The 20,302-nt window shown below is 36.9% G+C and overlaps 1 protein-coding gene across 1 annotated transcript in view; it reads right to left on the bottom strand.

The window, feature by feature from the left end:
* Positions 1 to 19,435, bottom strand: part of LOC129265493 (uncharacterized) — a 28,640-nt gene extending 9,205 nt beyond the window's left edge. The window contains exons 1-8 of the mRNA XM_064101971.1: positions 19,260 to 19,435; positions 5,447 to 5,538; positions 4,420 to 4,604; positions 3,546 to 3,619; positions 2,807 to 2,925; positions 1,606 to 1,667; positions 958 to 1,049; positions 401 to 494 (exon numbers count right to left, since the gene is read on the bottom strand). Of these exons, the coding sequence (XP_063958041.1) occupies positions 401 to 494; positions 958 to 1,049; positions 1,606 to 1,667; positions 2,807 to 2,925; positions 3,546 to 3,619; positions 4,420 to 4,604; positions 5,447 to 5,513 (693 nt within the window). The 5' untranslated portion in view covers positions 5,514 to 5,538; positions 19,260 to 19,435. The remainder of the gene's footprint in view (positions 1 to 400; positions 495 to 957; positions 1,050 to 1,605; positions 1,668 to 2,806; positions 2,926 to 3,545; positions 3,620 to 4,419; positions 4,605 to 5,446; positions 5,539 to 19,259) is intronic.
* Positions 19,436 to 20,302: the final 867 nt, after the last annotated feature.

Below are 20,302 nucleotides of genomic sequence, written 5' to 3'. Positions count from 1 at the left end.
TATGATATAAAACAAACAATGGTCAATCCATTTTTAACAATTTGCTAATTTTGACACTAAAATCATCCCACTTTCTCTCCTGATAACATCCCCTCTGATATGTAGATAAGTGTTAATTGATATCCCATTTGAACGTAACTTTAATTGATCCACAAACCAAACAGTATGCAGATTGAAAAGGCACAGCAGTATATTGTGCTTCCCCTTTTGTAAATTGGAACATTTCTTATTGTTGTACTTATTTACTGTGTGGTTAGGCAAATTGTAATATTTAGGGAAGTAAAGCCACCCCCCCCCCCCCCATCCTCCCTTCCTTTTATGCTTATCAAAAAATTCTGAATAAATCAACAAACTTTGCCCCACTCCTTTTCTAAAATACAAGATCTGCTCCTTGACTTACGATATCTTTATCAGCAAGATGCATTTTCCCAAAGTGAATATAGAAGACTGGAGACACTTCATCATCATCATGCTTTACCACGTCAAAAGAATCGCTGGAAAATATAACAGGCAACATATCATCTTTGAAATCAGAAATTTTTCATCCGGAACATTTGCAAGAAAGCAAAAAACATTATGCAGCAGTAAATAAAAATAAAGAAAAACAGTTGACATCACAGTGTTGAATAAAACCATCCTATTATTTGGTTCTTTCCCTTTTTACTACAAAGATAATACATGGTCTCATATGTAATGTATGATTCATTATTTTAAAGAAGTACTAAACTACCCAAATACTACACATGATCTCTGGAAAGACAAAATTTACTTCAAATCAATTTTCTAACAAAAACAAGAGATAATCTTTCCCCCATGTGTGTGTGGGCCTGACTCCGTAATATCTTTGTCAAAATTCTAGCTTCTTTTTCAAAATGCTAGTGACTAACAGGATGTAGCAGAGCTAGAAATAGTAAGACAACAAGAACTCATCAATGTACGAATTTGAAATAAACTTACATGACTATTTTCTTGGTAAAGAGAGGGCAATCCAGTGTAAATGTTTCATACTCTCCACCTTCACCACATACATTCAGATGATATTTTGTTTTCTGCAAGATAAAATGGTTTCCTACTATTAAAATCAGAAGAATCATCAATCCGCCATTTGTTTACACTTGGCATTTATGGTTATTACCAATCAAAACATGTGTGAAGAAATTAAAGTATGTATATCTTAATAAAAACACAGGAAGACTGTCATTTTGCCGCATAAAAATTAGTTGCAAAATTGTATTCTTCCATCACGACCATTTAAAGGAGTTGTTAGTTTTTTTATGGGGGGTGGAGGTTGGGCAGATATCTTATCATTAATTTAATTACATTTAGAATTGATGACAGAGCCAGAAAATCACCTGGAAACTTCTCCCAAAATTCCAGGGAATCACTCAGAATCATGTAGCATTATTAATTACAAACATAAACAACCAAAACCATCAACTTAAAATAAATTCCTTCGGATGTGAAACAAGCTTATTTCCCCTGAGGAAAACAATCATCCTGTATATGAATTGTAATAGGTAAAATATCAAGAAAGACATTACAAAATGTCCTTGTTATGTGAACGGGAATGACAAATATCCAATACTTGGGAAAGACTATTATTACCATGATTTCCATGTATGGTTGTATTTCTGATATTGTCTTCCCAAGATGCTTAGCTCCAAGACCTATAAGGAGAGAGAGAAACAAAAAATAAAAGTTTGTCTTTCATCAATATTACTGAGGAGAGCATGTTTATATAAGAACCTTTTGAATATTAAAGCCAAAATGAAGGGGAGTTGTTCTTCATATTTAGACAGAGAATCCAATTGAGTTCATGCTGACTGATTCAATAGGTTCATATAATAACACACTCTACCTTGAAAGGTGGCAGATGGAAAAGCTTGTGTTTGCTGGCATACGCTCTGTTTATACAGAAGAAAAATGCAAGAGGTCCTTTCTTATCTATCAAATCCACCAGTATCTGCCACAATGAGCCTAAATCTGGATTCTCTATACAAACACAAAGATTGTCCTTTGGAAAGAACTTAATATCATTGGTCCTACATAACTAACTAAGAGAAAGTCACCCTCAGGAAAAGGTACCTTAAATTAATGCAGAAATTTACCACTCACTACCATATCTGGGGGCAGAGATAGTAATATACAAGCAACAAATTAATCATCAACAAATCAAAAAGAAATCTACAAGAATAACATCTTCCAACGTTCCACCTGTCAATTAAAGAGTGATATTTACTCTCAGGCATGGAGTAATTTACATACATACCCCTCCTCCCTTCCTGTGTAATGTACACTAAATCTGTAAACAAGGAAGAATCCAGGTCACAGTTTGCACTGTTGTGTGGCTGGAATTGGGTTTGCACGAACTTTGATAGATTTACCCCCCCCAAAAAAAAAAAAAAAAGATTTTCAGTAATCCTTGGAAAGGAAAGACTTTTCCATTAATTTTGCACCACTTTTGTCTTCAAATTCTCTTGATTGGTAAGCATGTTTTGTACTAAATTTTGTATCTAAATTTTTTTTCATGATATTTACTTTATTTAGGGAGAATATCATAGAATAATGGCCCACTCCAAATTATTGTTTTTCAACTTGATATGAATAAAAAGAGAAAAAAAGCAAAACACTAAAAATTTCGTCAAAATCAGATGCAAAATAATAAAGTTAATTAAAATTATAATTAAATGGTAAAATATCATATCTTTCTTATTTTGAATTTGATGAAACAGTCAGCATTATGCTAGTTTGATTTATATTTTCATTCAAATAAACAGTGGACTTGGGTAATCTTTTAACTGATTACCTAATGCAGCTACTTTAATGATGATGGCATGGATGTTTGCCTGTATCATCTCTTGAAGGAGTTCAGATTGATCTCGTCTCCAAAGATATGCAAGTGGGATGAGGCCAAGCCGCTGGCAACTGAAAAAAATTCACATACTTATATCATCAGCTGGGAAAACAGAGGGAGGGGTGTAGGAGGGCAATCGTGGTATGGGGAAGAACAAGACAAGATTCAAATAGTGAGGAGAAGAAAAAGACAAAGAAATAAAAGAAGATCAAAAAGGAAAAGTAAAGGAAAGATATACATGTAGTTTGATTGTGTAACTTTACCATTGTGCTTTTTGAAGCTCATTTGATATTTTTCACTCACAAACATATATGAATATCATATTCATGAGCATAAAAATCAAATACACTGTATACAAGAAATATTCAACCAAAGAAATTAAGCTAGGTAATGTAAGCAAGATGAAACGTGTACTGTAAACGGGATACTGTTATGTGGTTGAGAAAAGATGTTATAGTGCACTCCAAATAAAAGCATGGTCTACAATGATTCAAAAGAACTACATACTTATACTTAATTGTTGAATTAAAAGATATATTATACTGTGCAAGCTGAAAATTATATTAGAGTTCTTTCTGTCTTCGTAACAAAACTCCTAAAATATCTGGCATTCTATGCAGTAGATTACTCATTCATGCACAACTTTGAATACAATGCAGAATGTTGGATGTAATGAATGATTATGACTTACACATTTTCCACCCTAACTCGCTGGTAATTTGACAAAATGGCTCCAACTGAGACTCCCTCTACCTGCATCTCATCCTGTAAGACAGGTAAGATGATATTAATCCATTAGTGACTGGTTGATTGTAAACAATCCAAAGATCCTGGCCAATATGCAGGATCAGTCTCAAAGGGTTAAAGATCAACTAGCCTCAGCCTTTTCAGGAAATCTAAAACTTGCAAGATGTTAACATGTACCCTTCAGCAAATTTTCTCCAACAAAAATTTTATACCACGAGACATGGGACGTAACACGATTATTTGCTTCATAAGTCATTTCCTATGTACCTTTACTCTGATCTTTGCTGAAGCAAGCAAAAGGATGTCTGTCATTTAATTCAAAAGTACAATTTGATTGACTGAGTCCCAAAGATATTTCAGTGATTTCTATTGCTTCTTCAATGTCTGGTAGCAGGTATTTTGGTGAAATCTTAGATAGACTGACTTTTCCACAGGGCTAAATCTAAATCCAACTATTTTTTATTCTATGTAACATTCGTATTCAAACTACTTAAGACACATTTACCATTACAAATTAAGAAGTTTGATAAAGAGTAAATTATATAACTATTAAGACGAATATTTGGGTAAATAAAACAAAAACAAAATTAACAGAGATATAACAGAAATATTGTCCCTTGCCATTGCTTATATTGAAGGAAAAAGGATGGTCTTCATTCAAGAAACTTAATAACTCTCGTAACATCAATCAAATTAATCATCCTCAATCTGCATTTTTACATGACAAAAATAACTTTCATAATCATTGAAATAAATATTAAAATAATTTTTTGATGACTTTTTAATCAATATGTGGTAAACATGTTATTAATGCTTGCCTTGATTTTCTTCAGGAGCAAGAAAAGGTCCTCCACCTCATCCCCATCTGTGGGTTGGTAGTCACTCCCCTGTTCCTTAGACCCTCCCTTTATAGCAGTTCGGTAGAGGGGTAAACCCATGGCCTGAGAGTAGAGGTCAATTGCATGGTGACCAACGGTCTGGAACATGTAACTGTCCAACTCATCTACATGTACATAGGAAGGTGTTGGGAGAGGAATATGAAAAAGGTCATACAGAGCAATAGGTAATATTTACAGTTCAATACTAAACTGTAGTACACAGTCTAACATCAATAAGTTTTAAATAATAATATCAATGATTATACTACCAGGCGTTAAGAATTCTGCTGCATAATGTTAGTTAGAAAGAAATATAATGTACATTCAGACTAATAAAAAAAACATCACAAGCAAGTCTGACTCTAGAAGAGTACGTTTCCACAAATATATATGTAGGCTATTGAAGTACTGTAAATTATACTATGTGCTTTAAAAGCCAAAAGATTTATATTCTTTTAACAATTACCAAAAGGGTGTGGCCTGGAGAGCAATAGATTTACATCTCTTTAAACAAAGGGGAAATGTCAAATGTTTAAACCATCACACGTTTTAAACAAATATGTCTAGTAATTATTGTTGTATATTTCATTAATTCATCTATTAACCATATCAACATTTTCAATTTTAAACTTAATCTTATGATATTTTCCTATACAGTTATGATACAATTTAAAAAAAAACTCTTAACCACTTCCAGCTGCTTAGAGCAAAAATCCCTCTCAATGTCTTTACTCTTTTCTATTTTTATCCCAAGTTTGGAGACACAATTACAGGGAATTGTAAAATTTACAGTGAAAGCAAAGCTGATGAACATGACTTTTCTTACGGAACATTTAAAACTTTTACAATTTACTATCTAATTTATTTATCTGTTTATACATTACTCTAGATATGTTTAGATTTCACCATGTATTATTTCATCCTTGAAAGGGACAGGACCTTACCAAAGAAGAGATCAGAGACTCACCGACATCTTCTGGATAGAGATTAGCCAGAGCAACCAGGTCATGACCTTCAGCAACACACTGCATCATATTGAAGCAACTGTCCTTGCCTCCACTGAGTGGGAAAAGGAAGTACAAAAAAAAATCAGATTCAGATAAAATGATGAGTATCTATCAGGGTCTGGGCCACCCATGGGTTCATTTCATCTCCCGTGCGAAGGAATACAGTGCCGGCCGCGGGAAACTTCACAGTGCCCCCTAGGGTGAACGCGGTAGCCCGTAGCGGACATTTGAGGGGAGCGGACGAGGGAAGACGCCCGCGTTCGCTCCCCTAGGGCATGAGTGCCCGAGGGTAGTTTCCGCGGCTATCCTAGGGTGTTCGGCCGTGCATTCTTGGTCGAAAGAAGAGGTCTGATTTGACACATTCGTTCAAGACTGCATGTGATTTTTATCTCATATCAAGCATAAGTTTTCGAAGCCATTTTCTCATCATTTATCATGGATAAAATCTGTTATGAAAATTACAAAGTTTTGGGTTGATAACTGGGATTTTAGGCTTTTTCACCGAATTACTTATTGTGTTCGATTACACACTGGCAACAGCGTAAAGGGTCCTTTCCTATAAATATTCTTCCCGTGGTGTCCGTTATTTCATTCACTGACATGGTTAGTCGTGATCGTAAATGAGGTTCTGACAATGGAGCTGCCATTTGTCGATGTTGACCCTACATTCCGGGGGTCGTCCTAGAACTATTTACTCTATTGCTTCCCTGCATGGTCATCCTTTTTTATTCTATACCCTGATTTGCCTTTCAGGCGCGGATCTACGAGATGCAGATAAAAGGGAGAAGAAAGCAAAAATGAAAGAAAAAGGCGAAAAGGAAGGGACGGATTGAAGACGAGAAGGAAAGAGATAAGAGATATAGAAAAAATGAGAGAAGGGGAGTGGGGGGGGGGTGGACCAGGAGGAGAAAGAGGGAGAGGGGGTAAAGAAAAGAAATAAGGAAAAGGTGAAATGGAGAAGAAAACAGAGGGGATGAAAAAAGGGAAGGTGAGACAGAAAGAAAAGAGGGAAAAGGAGAAAAGGAAAATATATTGAAAATCAAAGGGGAGAAGAAGAGGCAACGGAAGAAAAGGAAGAATGACAGAATGAGAAAGAGAGAAGGATAAGGAGGGGGAAATTAAATAAAATGATGAAGGGAGACATAATAAAATGGAATAAAAAAGCGAAGGAGGGAAGAGAAGGAAGGGTGCAGGAAAAGGTAAGAAGGACAGGGGACAAAAGAAGTGGGACTTTAGAAAAAGTAGAGGAAAAGAGAGAAAGTGGGAAGAAAAAATTGGGAAATGTTCCAGTTGTCTTCGCTGATGACAAGTATTGAACATTCTTGCGCTCAGTCTTGTAATTATTTTCTCTCACCATGCTCACAATTTCCTGCTCTCGTTGCATCAATTAAAAACTTGTCCCGAATTAACATCCGCTCATTCAAGAAAGAAGAAGAAAGAAAAATGAAAGAAAAAGGCAAATAGGAAGGGATAGAGGGAAAACGAGAAGGAAAGAGATAAGAGAAATACAAAATAAAAAAGTGAGGGTAGGGAAAGGGAGCAAAATAAAGAAGGGGAAAGGGGAGAAAGAGAAAATAGAGGGGGCTTATTGTTTCATGGAAATATGGATACCCTATAGTTCTGCAGTACTTGACTAACTCCTTTGTTCCCCGATAAGAATAGTTAGGTTTGATAGTTAGCGTTCGCGTGAGCACCCACCAAATCTCTTAACAAAAGAAAAAAATGGTTTGTATAGCTCCATTCTTGCTTTGTCGGCAAGTGATAATTAACTCGTTAAGTTCCCATTCCACACACTACGTCATAGTAGCTTTCGAAAACATACTTTTGCTTGGGTATTTGTTTAAACATTGAAGCTAAATGTGCTAGGAATTTTTTAAATAGTTACATTATGTAAATAGCTTTTGTTGCTTTGCTCTGAAGCGCATTGAGCATATAATCAAGATGGAAAGTGCGCTTTACAAATGTCATGTATTATTATTTTGATCTGCCATATAACACTGAATTCTGTATTATACCAAGTTGTGACTTGGTTTTATCATTTCCAATTCATATAACAAAATATATTTCGAAGGAAAATCTTGCTTTACTGAAATAAAATGATTGAAAAAAAAATGTTTTTAACTTTATAATTGATTTCCGACTAATCTATCAATATAAAACCACAGTTCGTAAATATGATTGTTTAATCTTTACTTCGACGTCAATTATTCGTGTTATTATCGTCATGTAGGTGTATCAGGGATATTAATATTCGTTTTAATCCCATCTATAGTTTTGTATAAGATTGCGCGTAATATATGCGTTGTTCTCATCATGAAGCTGGAACCCCTCTTCATTTTTCCCATCCTCCTCTTCCTTCTTCCCCTTTATTAATTCCACAACTTTCATCTCTTCCCAATTCGAATATCTACCAATGTAACTTAAAAACCGCAATAGAAAGCAGGTAATGTGATCAGATGTTTTAGCAAAAGACAAATCTGTTCCATCTGTTACATTGAGGTAAATTTATACTTCTTATAGGGTGAGGGTTTTAGAGACCCGATTTGAACCGAAATGAAAAGAATATCCTCATTTATTGTTGTTAAAGTATCAACAAATTAACCCCCCCCCCCCATTTCTATGAACATCCTGTCATCAATTGGGAAGCAGATGTGATCAAAGGTGTGGGCGGGGAGCAAGACTCTCCCAGACTGTTGACAATAACAAAAGAACCAAATAACTAATCGATGAGCACAACCGGTTTTGCTGGTGTTCGCTTTTTGCATGTCTACTAGGGGAAGGGAGTGTGAGCGGAAAAAAAGAAAAGAGAAAGAAATGAGGAAACAAGAAATGAATTGAGAGGAAAGAAAAAAATTAAGGAAAAATTAAAAGATTAGCAGACTGCCTAAACCGACACTAATACGGTATCTTGCTGTTGAGCAAGCCTTGCTCAATAAGGAATGTTCACGTGCGATACATCAATCTGAGACTCCTGTCACTCTTCACACGGATGGCACAACCAAAAAAAGGAAAGGCTATGTCACATTCTTAGCTTCCACAAAAGATCAAACTGTCGGAATGAGTCTTCATGACATTGAGGTTGAAACAGGAGAATCACTCTTAACAGATACCAAGGAAACTCTAGAGTAATTAGTTCGTCTTAATCTGTGTGATGATGTAAATGAAGTCCACCGTCTCTTGGCTAAATTCAAGACAACAATGACTGATCGTTCCATTGTCAATAAGCTCTACATAAATAAACTAGAGCTGTGGAGATCCAACATTCTTCCGCAGGTAATAGAAAACTGGGAGAGCTTGGATGATAGCTACTATTAATGATTTATATTGTGGAAAGCATCTGGTATTGAATCTACAGGAATATTCTGCAAGTGCCCTTTGTGAGTGGGAAAAAGTGGAAGCGAATGAAGGAAAATTGGGGAGAGAGAAGCAAGTCCTTTGGAACGGAAGCAAGACAGAGTCAGCTAGTCTACTTGCCGTTCGTTCTTTTTGCAACTTTCTTGGTCCTGACTGCGACGAAGTCTGGTTTGACTGAAGAGTTCAAGACAATTGTGCAAAAATCATCCTTAGTTGCATACAGGAGAAACAGATTTAATGTACCGTTCCACAACTCTGCGGCAGTATATCACCACATTTCAGACTTTCACATGCTCTGTGCATCATTAGATTCAAAACGTGAAGGAAATATGTATGTCAAATCATTGAAAGCTGACTTTGATGATGACATATTTGTATCAGGAATCAGAGAAATGGGTATCATAAATCAGCACATTTCTGCCCCATTAATGAGGATGTTGGAAAGTCATTCGCATGTCATGGACACTGATCAACACTATACAAGACTGCATAATAAAGTTCAGGAGTGGATGGTAGATCCATCACCACTGTTAACGGACAGTAGCATTCTCTTTCCAGCATTTCCACCAGTCAAAGATTCAATCCACAAATCTCTCTATGACCCTTGCAGTGCAAACATTGAACATCTTACCAAGCAAGCACTAATGATAATACTTCAAAATTGTCTCGTTTGTATCACATGCCAGCTGTCAGATCATTTGCCAGGAGGACGATATCACAGTGCTCCAGAGAACATACGGAAACAAACTGCATCATGTCCTAAAGACAACCTGTGCGCAGAGACTATTTGGATGAAATGTCAGATGAGAAGAAAGATCAGTACTTATCTGAAGATGTGAGGCAAAGGAAGTCATTTCTCCAGCTTTACCAAGGAAGAAGTAAAGCAATTAAAGAAAAGATTGCTGAGAAGTTACTTCTGAATAAGCGCAGAAAAGAGGACAAACTGAAGGAAATCGCAAAGCAGCGTGTTCAGATGACCTCAGAAGCCTTGCAGTTGTGTGGGATGCTGTGCACCTCAAATGATGATGTTGATGAACTGAAGCAAAGAGCGAAAGACTTTCGACATCTGGAAAAGTTTCTTATTGCTCAAATTAAGAAATTTTAAGTAGTATAAACTAATTATTTATAATCACTTATTAAATTTTAGTATAATTTGTGAAATAATATTTTTATCTATAAATTGTTATTCAAAACGGCATCACTAGTCGGAAGTACGTCATCACGAATCGGTTCAAGGGTCAGGTCTATTGTCTTTGCTTTGTTGACAAACGGATCGAGGGATCTACGGGAGATCGGGTCTGGTAAGAAACGTCTCATTTTTACCATTTATATTGAAATAATTTTTATCCCTTTATACGCATTAGGCGCCTGAAGGTTCATAGATATATAAAATTCGACAATACAAACCGATTTCACCCTCTATGGATTTCCTAGGGAAATCCATCTTTGTGTACATGTGTCTCTTATAGATATATGTACGGGGATTCAAAACTCCGGCATTATCGTGATCCAAGTCCCCGGTGACTCGTATCCACGGACAATTTTTCACAATGTAAAACATGTCCTACCTGTCTCTACCAGTACCAACCTCGTAGTTGTGTGTCACTTGTCTCTTTTCAGTCTCCACTTTATTGGCGTAATAAATCAGAATTGCATCTACTTCTTTTCAATCTCTATTGCTTTAGTTCGTAAACTAGTAATTTTCATATAAATAAATCAGGATTATATTCATCTTTTTATGTTTCTCACAATATAAAATTTGCTTTATTTCGTTTACGTTTTTACTAAATAAATCAGAATTGCATCTTTTTCTTTTCAATCTCTACTGCTTTAGAGTCATATACAAGTGCTTTTCATATAAATAAATCAGGATTATATTTATATTTTTATTTATGTTTTTACTAAATAAATCAATAGGCCTTATCCCTCTTCAGTCTCCATTGCTTTATTTCGTTGATTCCTAATTTACTAAATAAATCAGAATTGCATCTCCCTCTTAACAGTCTCCATTGCTTTATTTCGTCAGGTAAAAAGAATGTCTGTATAATTACTCCTCGTGATTCAACTCCCCCTTCATCCGAATTAATCGATCACTGTGTCACTTTTAGACAGTTTCCTATTTTCGATAATATGAATTATTAAAATAAATAGAATTGAATTAAAACACTATAAAACTACTCCGCGTGATCCAAGTCCCCCCTCTAAAATAAAACGGCAATTAACCCGTTGATATTCATCTACCCCTCATTTCCCTCCTATTCAAAACCACTCTGCCACTTTTAGACAGTTTCCTAGAGATGATAAATGCATATTTTCGATAATAAGAATCATTAAAATTAATGAAAATCATATCAAAAACACTATTTAACTGTCTAATTACTCCTCGTGATCCGAGTCCCCTTCCCGTGTTAAGACTGTCCAATTTCTCATAGGAGGGGACTTGGATAACTAGGAGTACTATTACTCGTGATCCAAGTCCCCTCTCCTAAAAATACAAAACGGCAATTAACCCGTTGATATTCATCTACCCCTCATTTCCCTCCTCTTCAAAACGACTCTGCCACTTTTAGACAGTTTCCTAGAGATGGTAAATGAATATTTTTGATAAGCATCATTAAAATTAATGAAAATCATATTAAAAACACTATTTAACTGTCTAATTACTCCTCGTGATCCGAGTCCCCTTTCCGTGTTAAGACTGTCCAATTTCTCATAAGAGGGGACTTAGATAACGAGGAGTACTATTTCTCGTGATCCAAGTCCCCTCTCCTAAAAATACAAAACGGCAATTAACCCGTTGATATTCATCTACCCCTCATTTCCCACTTCAAAACCACTCTGCCACTTTTAGACAGTTCCTAGAGATGATAAATGAATATTTTTGATAATAAGAATCATTGAATTCAATGAAAATCACATTAAAAACACTATTTAACTGTCTTATTACTCGTGATCCGAGTCCCCTTCCCGTGTTGAGACTACCAATTTCCCATAGGAGGGGTCTCGGATAACGAGTAATATGCTATTACTCGTTATCCTATGGCAAATTGGTAGTCTCAACATGGGAAGGGGACTCGGATCACGAGGAGTAATAAGACAGTTAAATAGTGTTTTTATTGTGATTAATTTTGTTTGATTTAGTGTTTTTGATCACTCCTAGTACCAATGAGGTCCAACATTACATGTATGGACCTCATAGGCGACATAAGTGATAAAACCGGTTAGACATTGCCGTTTCTATTTGCACACAAGGACTTTGGCAAATGTACGCCTTAATACAAATTGGATGGTAAAAATTTTGGTATAAATTAGTTCTTAACATCTTAAATAATCTATTACAATGGTTAAAAGTTAATGGATTGAGGTTAAACTTACATTTTCACTCTTTTTTCTTGAATTCTTGGTGAGCGTTCCAAACGCTGTGGGGACTGATCAACTCCGATGTGATTCACGTACTGGTCAGCTGATCGGTCAGGTGATCGGTTGGTTATCTTTTTGTCAGACGTTCATAATTTATATTACAATATATCAATCTTCAGTATCTTGATTTCAAGCATCAGTATTGCAGGGAAAAGTCATTATCGATTGGAATCAGTGGCAGATCGGGGGGGGGGGGGGGTGGTTGAGCATTTCTGGCCCGTTCCACCTTTTGAGATTCATAGTCAATATTTTGGATGTAAAAAAAAATATGTCGTTCGTACAAAGTTATGTCCCCCCCCCCCCACCTCCTTATGAGAATCACAGCAATATTTGTAATGGGGATATTTTGTTCATATTCTTTGCTCTTTTTTGTCCTTTTCTTTTTTGCTTCTCAAATTTATTTTACTTTGAACAACATGACTTTCTATATTTAATGACAAACTTTTTTAGGGGGGGGTGGGGGCTTGCCAAATATAACGCGCGGCAAGGTGACCTTCTTTTTTTAGTGACAACTTTTTTTTTATTTGTCAAATTTTACGAGAGACAAAATGACCTTCAATCATTATTAGTTAAACCTTTTTTTTGGGGGGGGGTAGGGGGCTCGCCAAATAGTGACACACTTTTTTTGTAAAATTTTACGCAAGAAAAAAGTGATCTTCAATCATTATCAGTTACCTTTCATTTTTTTTTTTTAGGGGGGGGCTTGTCAAATTTTACGTGGGACAAATGACCTTCATTTTTTAGTGATTTTTTTTTATACTTGACAAATTTTAAGAGGAACAAAATGGCCTTCAATCATTTTTAGTTAAAACCTTTTTTTTTGGGGGGGGGGCTTGCCAAATATTTCACAAACAAAATGAACTTCAATTTTAGTGACCATCTTTTTATTACTTTTAAAATTTCACGCAGGACAAAATTACCTTCACTTTTTTTTAATGTTATGTTATATCGAGATTTTTTACCTGACTGCTAAACAAGCACGAATGCCTGTGAGCAAGCAACCAGGGGACCGACGGCTTAAGGTCCTCTCCGAGGGACCTGGTAATGAGGATAAATGCCTTACCAAAGGGCACTAGCGCACCACTTGGTAATCGAACCTGGGTCACCGGAATCCGAAACCCCCGCTCTACCGACTGAGCTATCGCGCCTCCGATATGTTAACCTTGGGGGGGGGGGGAGGCTTGCCAAATATTACACGGACAAAATGACAGTCTTTTATTTTTAGTAACCATCTTTTTTGTTTTACTTGTCAAATCTTACGCGAGACAAAATGACCATTTTTCTGTGATAACCTTTTTTTGGGGGGTTGTCAAATTTTACTTGAGAAAATGCACCCCCCCTACTTTGGAAAATCGAAGATTAAGATCATGAGTATAGCCTACATCTCAGAGGCGTAAACAGATGGGGGCATGGCTGGCCATCCCCCGAGTGGATTTCACCTGAAAAAAAACATGATAAGAGCAAAGGAAGGAAGAAAGAAAGAAAGAAAAAATGAAAGAAAGAAAGAACGAAAGGAAATGTAAAATGGAAGGAAAGTCATGTGAGAACAAATAATCCGGGGGGGGGGGGGGGGGGGGGATCTACTCAGATAATAAAAAAATCTGCCATCTGTAATTAAATTGGATTAGTTAATATCCAGAGGTCCCAGTGCTACCAACATGCATGTAGTGCGGGCAGTGGCGTACCTAGGATTTTCCACAGGGGGGCAAAATCGGCCGCCAAAAAATTTGACAAAAAAAAAAAAAAAAAAAAGGTCTTCAAGCTCGTCAGGGGGGGCAGAGATACGTAATTTGCATGGGTTTGTGACTCATCGGGAGGGGGGGGGGGCAGACTGCCCCCCTAGGTACGCTAGTGCTCGGGACTTACATTACGTAACTATTATCTTCCACACGCGACATGTGCTATGCCCCCTCTTATATACCCCTGTTATGCCCCTGCACAGACTCGTCTACATTGATTTCGATATTTAAGCGTCATTATAAAATTATAGCAAAAAGAATGCCTTGATTAAAGGCCATTACCCCTAGAGACTCGCGAGCATCATGTGACAACTCGCCCTGGATTTGCATGTACAGGATCCTATGGCGACAACAGCCATCGCAAGAGTTGGCCAGAAGAGGCGATGAAAACACAAAATTTGGAAAGAAAAGAACCCGTGAGTACCCATTTTACATTATAATTAAGAAATTAGTATATAATGAATAAGTTAGACCTAGATTTAGGCCGTAATTTATATGAATTTGCTGGAAATTCAAGGCTAGGTACGCCACTGATAATTCAAATCTTCATCCAAATCTGTTGAAACTTACCTCAACATAAAGAAAATGTGTCACCCATTACGATGATGCATTGATTAAGACATATGATGAAGAATAACTCAAGTTATGATTTTTTTAAGAAATGATTTCTAAGTATTATCCATTCCGAACGAATTGTCGACCATCGAGTATCAATCACCACCGCGCATGCGCATTCGGGGATTGCCAATTCGGGGCGGAGATTTTACATCGCGCATAAACGCTTCTCGCGGCATGGTGACGAAGCGTAAGTGCGCATCATTTGTGAATGAGATTGGTCATTTTCGCGGCGCTCATAAATATGCATGTGCGTTCATGATACGCATATATCGGAGTATTTTGTTGTTTTGCAAGGCACAGTGTGCAAGACGATTGATTTGAGACTTGAAGTTAATTTCACATGTTTTAACTAGATTATCTGAATTACAGTGCACAATTACGACATGGAAGACCATTGGGATGGATTTCAAATATAATATGTAAGTGAGTTGATAACATTTGGTTTTGCATCTTTCTTTTTTCAAGTTGTTTTGAGATCGATAATTTTTTCTTTCATTTTAATCATCATTTCTTGTTTCTTGTCTGTCCATCGCAATTTTTTGTAGTCCTATGTTTAATGTTCCCCTTCAGTACACTGATGCCTGAAAGTATGAATCCAAAAATGCACCCCCCCCCCCCGCGTTCATCCTTTCTCTCGATCCCTAACAATAACATTAAAAAGGATAATAACATAAGCTGATACTAGATAGAGTTTTGACAAGTTATTAAAGTCGTTTTTTTTTTTTTTTGGAGAGGCGGGGTGGGGGGGGGGGGGTGATGTAATTCCCATCCCCCCCCCCCCTCATTTTTTGTTTTTATTCGTGACTTGATATCCTTGCCTTTACGTGATTTCCTATGCATGCTCAATCCTTGAAACTTTACATAATTTTAAAATATTTTTACAGATCCATAGTACACCATACAGAACTTTTTTTAAAGGAGCTAGTCTCAAGTTTGTCTCTCTGTTTTGTTTCCTTTTCTGTGAGTTCCTTTCTTCTCATTTTGTTCCTCTCCTGTACTAACTTTACAACCATTTGCTTTTGTTTTTGCTCCTCTAGCCTCACTTTTTTCCCAATTTCATTGCATTCATTATTTTGTTTTCTCTTTCATCTACAGGAAATTTTTGTAGCCAGGAGGCTGTATCATTTGATGAAAACATCAGTTTGGATTCGACCTTACCACAGAAATGTTAGGGGCCCTATGAAGCATTGCATCCGCTCTGCCAAACTGCCTCTCACCAGAGATATTTGTAGAACTACACGATGCACTTTCTGCAGCAAGATCCAGCTAAAGTTGTGATGAACTAGCATATAATAGATTTCTTATATTCATAACATTCATCATTCCAGTTCTTAATTGATATTTCAAAAGTTTAATAAATCACTTTACATGCATTTAATATATTTCTTATATTCATATCATTCATCATTCCAGTTCTTAATTGATATTTCAAAAGTTTAATAAATCACTTTACATGCACCATATTGAGCTGTACACTGAATCTTGCCTCATAAGATCATTTGGCTTCAGCTCTACATAATACCCCCCCCCCCCAGCAATAAAAAATGAAAATCTAATAAAACAATAGAGCTGCAGGCAGTAGCGTACCTAGGATTTTCCACAGGGGGGGGGGGGGGCAAAATCGTCCGCCCAAAAATTTGACAAGCAAAAAAGTCTTCAACCACAAATAAAGGATTTCGTACTTTCGGTCTTAAACTTCAAAGGAGGGGGCCACCGGTGGCTCATCAGGGGGGGAGGGCAGGGATACGTCCCTTGCATGGGTTGTGACTCGTCGGGGGGGCAGTCTGCCCCCCCCCCCATAGGTACGCTAGTGGCTGCAGGTCCACCCACCCATCTGTATCAACCATTACCTCCAATGAGAATACCTAATTTTAAATTTTATTGAGCAACTTCATTAATACGGTTAAAATATCCAATTTATATTTTTATGTGGAGTTAATTAATGTAACCAATGCCAACAAGGAAAAAAAATAAAATGAATACTTTCATGTGTCAGTGTGGATTTGTCATTTCTTTTTTAAATTTATTTTAATATTCAGATCTGTATGTGTATCCTTTTTCAACACTATGTTCCTTCTCTTCTCTACTGCATGTGCCAAATTGTTTGTTTTTTTGCTCATACTTCTTAAATAAATCATGAAAAAATTACATAAAGTCTAAATAAAAATATTTAAACAGACATACAAGAAAAAAAGTGTTAGTTTGGGGTGATAGAAAATGTTAGAAGACAGTTGGGGGGGGGGTGAGATAAATCAATTGTTTCTTTCTTGTCAATTTAAAAGCTGCAATTCACATTTGTGAATAATTAAGTAGTTGGTAGAACAATTCCTGCTTAAAGTTGCAGTCTGAATGGAATGCAGGATCGCCAAGAACAAAGCCCAGAGGCAGAGGTGGGGTTGGTTTTTTTAAGGCGGCATTTCCATCACGCTTTCTTGGAACCACAGATATTCGACGGCTCATGCAGCCCAAGTCTGTTCATTGTTGGGCCCCTCGACTTCAGATCAGTAAGTATTGCCATGCTCAAATGGAGGTAAGAAATTAATCTGAATGAAAATAAAAAAATGAAAACAAAAGAAAATTAAAATGATAATGAATTAAATTAGATCTAGGCCATTCATTTTTAAAATAATAAAAAATTTAAGTTTTATTAGGCCAAAAGAAATCATGTTACATGAATTTTCAACAGAATATAATCATAAAATAATAAATCAAGACTAAAGTAAAGGCTAAAATTAGGTTCGAGAAGATTCAGAAAGTTGTTGCGTCATTTGCCATTTTTTTTCAATATTTTATTCAATCAAAATGAATGTGTGTCAGTGTGGGATGTATTTCTGATTTCTACATTTGTGTCTGGTTTTCAATTCCTAATTTATAAAAAAGAAAAAGTTTTTTTAAATCAAAGAAATACCAGACATATCACGGTAGACGGTCTGCTACACAAATTCCAATGCGCAGGACTACACACCGCGGGCAACCAAAAACCCTAGCAGCCGCCATAAATTAGCCCGCGAAACGCGTCGCCAAACTTCCCACGAAAATCCCACGAAACAAATAGCAAGGGCGTTTAACATTCGTCCGTGGCAAATGGTGGCAAGAAATGCTGCCATGAATGAGGTAAGAAATGAAAGCTTACGACTTCAATTTTCGAGTAGCATATGTATTTTTAGCGTAATATGTCTGATAATTCCATGAAAATAACATATAATGATGATTTGATGCATAAACTGTACTTACAGACTGTTTTAGTGCAATTTTTGTTCCGATCTCGACCCTCCGTCGCAAGAGCTTACCGTGCAGTATAGCTGAATGCATTGGGAAGATGATGTCATCGTTTTCATTCCCATTGATATACGTTTACCATCCTAGACAGGAGACTCAAGTAGGGCTTGCCGTTATTGCTCGCACCGGCTCCCGAAGCAGCTTGTCGCCATTTTCGTACGCGAAAATGATGACGCGAAAATCGCGCCCTCTCGCGCTAGAGTAGCGTACCTATCAAGGCCAAAACGTACCCGTCTGGCGTCGACTTTTCCAACACGCGTTGGAATAGCGGTGTAGCCCCAGGCCCAGAGTGTTTTTGATCATTGTTTCATCAACTTGGAAGAATATATAGCCACAGGAGAGAAAAGAAGACTATTTTTGTCATTTGAAAAAGTGTCAGTCAGTTGTTATTGTGTCAATGGGAAAACGTGTGGTGGAAGGAAGTCCCTGTTCAGTGAGAGGCTTCACACCGTTTTGCACCGCGAACAATATATTTCTTTTGAAAATCGTTCAACCGTGGATTCCATTGTATCTCAAGTTTGTCCCCAGTGACTTGGATGACGATAAGGCCAAGACTCCATGATGAAGAAATATATGTCAAAATATTTTTTAAAAACATCATCATGGAATCCTCAAGACTATGCATGGCGGCCAGGCCATGGATCATGACATGATGACATGTGGACATGAACAGATCAAGACACACTTGGAAATGAGCACGTGGGACTGTACTTAAAAAAAAGCAGACCCCAGCCAGCTGAACTATCAACTAATCTGATAAATCTGAAGAGAGAATAAATCAGAGTATTATTTACCTGACCAAAGCTACCACCTTCATCGTCTCTCTTTCACTTTTGAACTATATACAAACAATGTTTAAGCAGGAATTCAGACTTAAAGGGATCGTTTAACATTGTGAGAAGCTGATTTAAAAAATTCTCAAATTAAGATGAATTATGTTTATGAGTTTATGTACTTGTTCTAAGAAACCCTAGAAATCATCTTTATTTTGAATGAAAAGTCGTTAGTAGGTAGGAAAATGTGATTATATTAGAACTCGTCTACTAGACGATTTCCCAAATTACTGTGACATCCCGATTTGAAAATAAAATTGTATGCCTCCCTCTGCGTTGAGATCGTAACGGACACGCAAGCGAGAACTGTCAATCAACCAATAGTGAATGGGGGCAAGGCCGCTCCGGCCGGCATGCACTGAGAATTGTAAACATTACATGCAGCGCATGTTCTCTGCTGGCTCTTTTCTATAGGGCCTTGACGGTTCTAGTCGAAGCAGAGAAAGTAGTATGAAAGAAGAAAAACAGATTCTGATAGCGCAACGAAAGATATGTACAGACCATCTAAGATAAGAAAAATGCAGACTTACTGACTCCTCGCCGGGATGGTAGTAACGTGGCAAATTTGGGGCGATGTACTTTAATATTACATGAAGATAAGCGAAAGTGTAGCACCAGAATAAAATATGTGCGATCCAGAACATCATACATGTACTTGAGAATAGAATAAGAACATGTGGTCTCTCGAGCTCTGCGTGTGTCGTGAGCTGAGGCATGGACCATGGCTAGCTGAGGGAAGGATGGCTTTATCCCATGCGTGAACGTTTCGTTGTTTATGTGGGTATGCAAATTACTTGGTATTACGTAAGACTCTTCCCATATCGCTCGAAAAATGAACATAATACAGGACATTCATTTTTAATTGTGCAGTCACATGATTATAACATTTCATTTATTCAAGACTGTTTCTCTAATGGGCCGAGCACCTTTTTGAGAGCAGTATAGTCAAAACTTGTGTAGTAAATCTGCCATATTTTACTCACGTATGCACTCCCTTCCTTTGAACGCGAGGTCCTTTCTTCTTCTTCTTTTGCTTAACAAATTTTTGGCGAAATACCTTTAGATTGTAAATTTTTAGATGAAAACCTTTTTTTTTCTTTTTTTTTTCTTTTCAAAATTTTATCATGAATTGTGCCTCCTCCCTTTAGAAAAACCTGGATCCACCCCTGCACAACGTAAAGCTGTCCCCCCCCCCCCTCCAACACATAACTGCACAGCCCAACAACCAATGTATAACGAACATTTTTATAATAATTATATAAAAAGATTTGGTGCAGCATAAAATATATAAAATATAAAGGTATATGCTGGGGATAAAAAGGACATAAAAATAATTGCATTATTCTGTGGCCGGCGGCGAAAGCATAAAAATATTAGATTCTGGATTGGCGGTGTTCCGGCGGTGTTGAAGCATGATCTTCCGCCGCCAGTGCCAGAATGTATATTTTTACGTACTTCGGGGGGGGGGGGGTAAGAAATATTTCCATCCACATTTCTTCCACATCGGCTGATAAATGCTTAATTATTATCATTTAGGGGGGGTGTCCCATGCAACTAAAGTCTGAATTTTTAA

Source organism: Lytechinus pictus, chromosome 7 (genome assembly GCF_037042905.1).
Source record: "Lytechinus pictus isolate F3 Inbred chromosome 7, Lp3.0, whole genome shotgun sequence".
NCBI lineage: Eukaryota > Metazoa > Echinodermata > Echinoidea > Temnopleuroida > Toxopneustidae > Lytechinus > Lytechinus pictus.
This window is presented reverse-complemented; position numbering and strand designations above follow the sequence as displayed.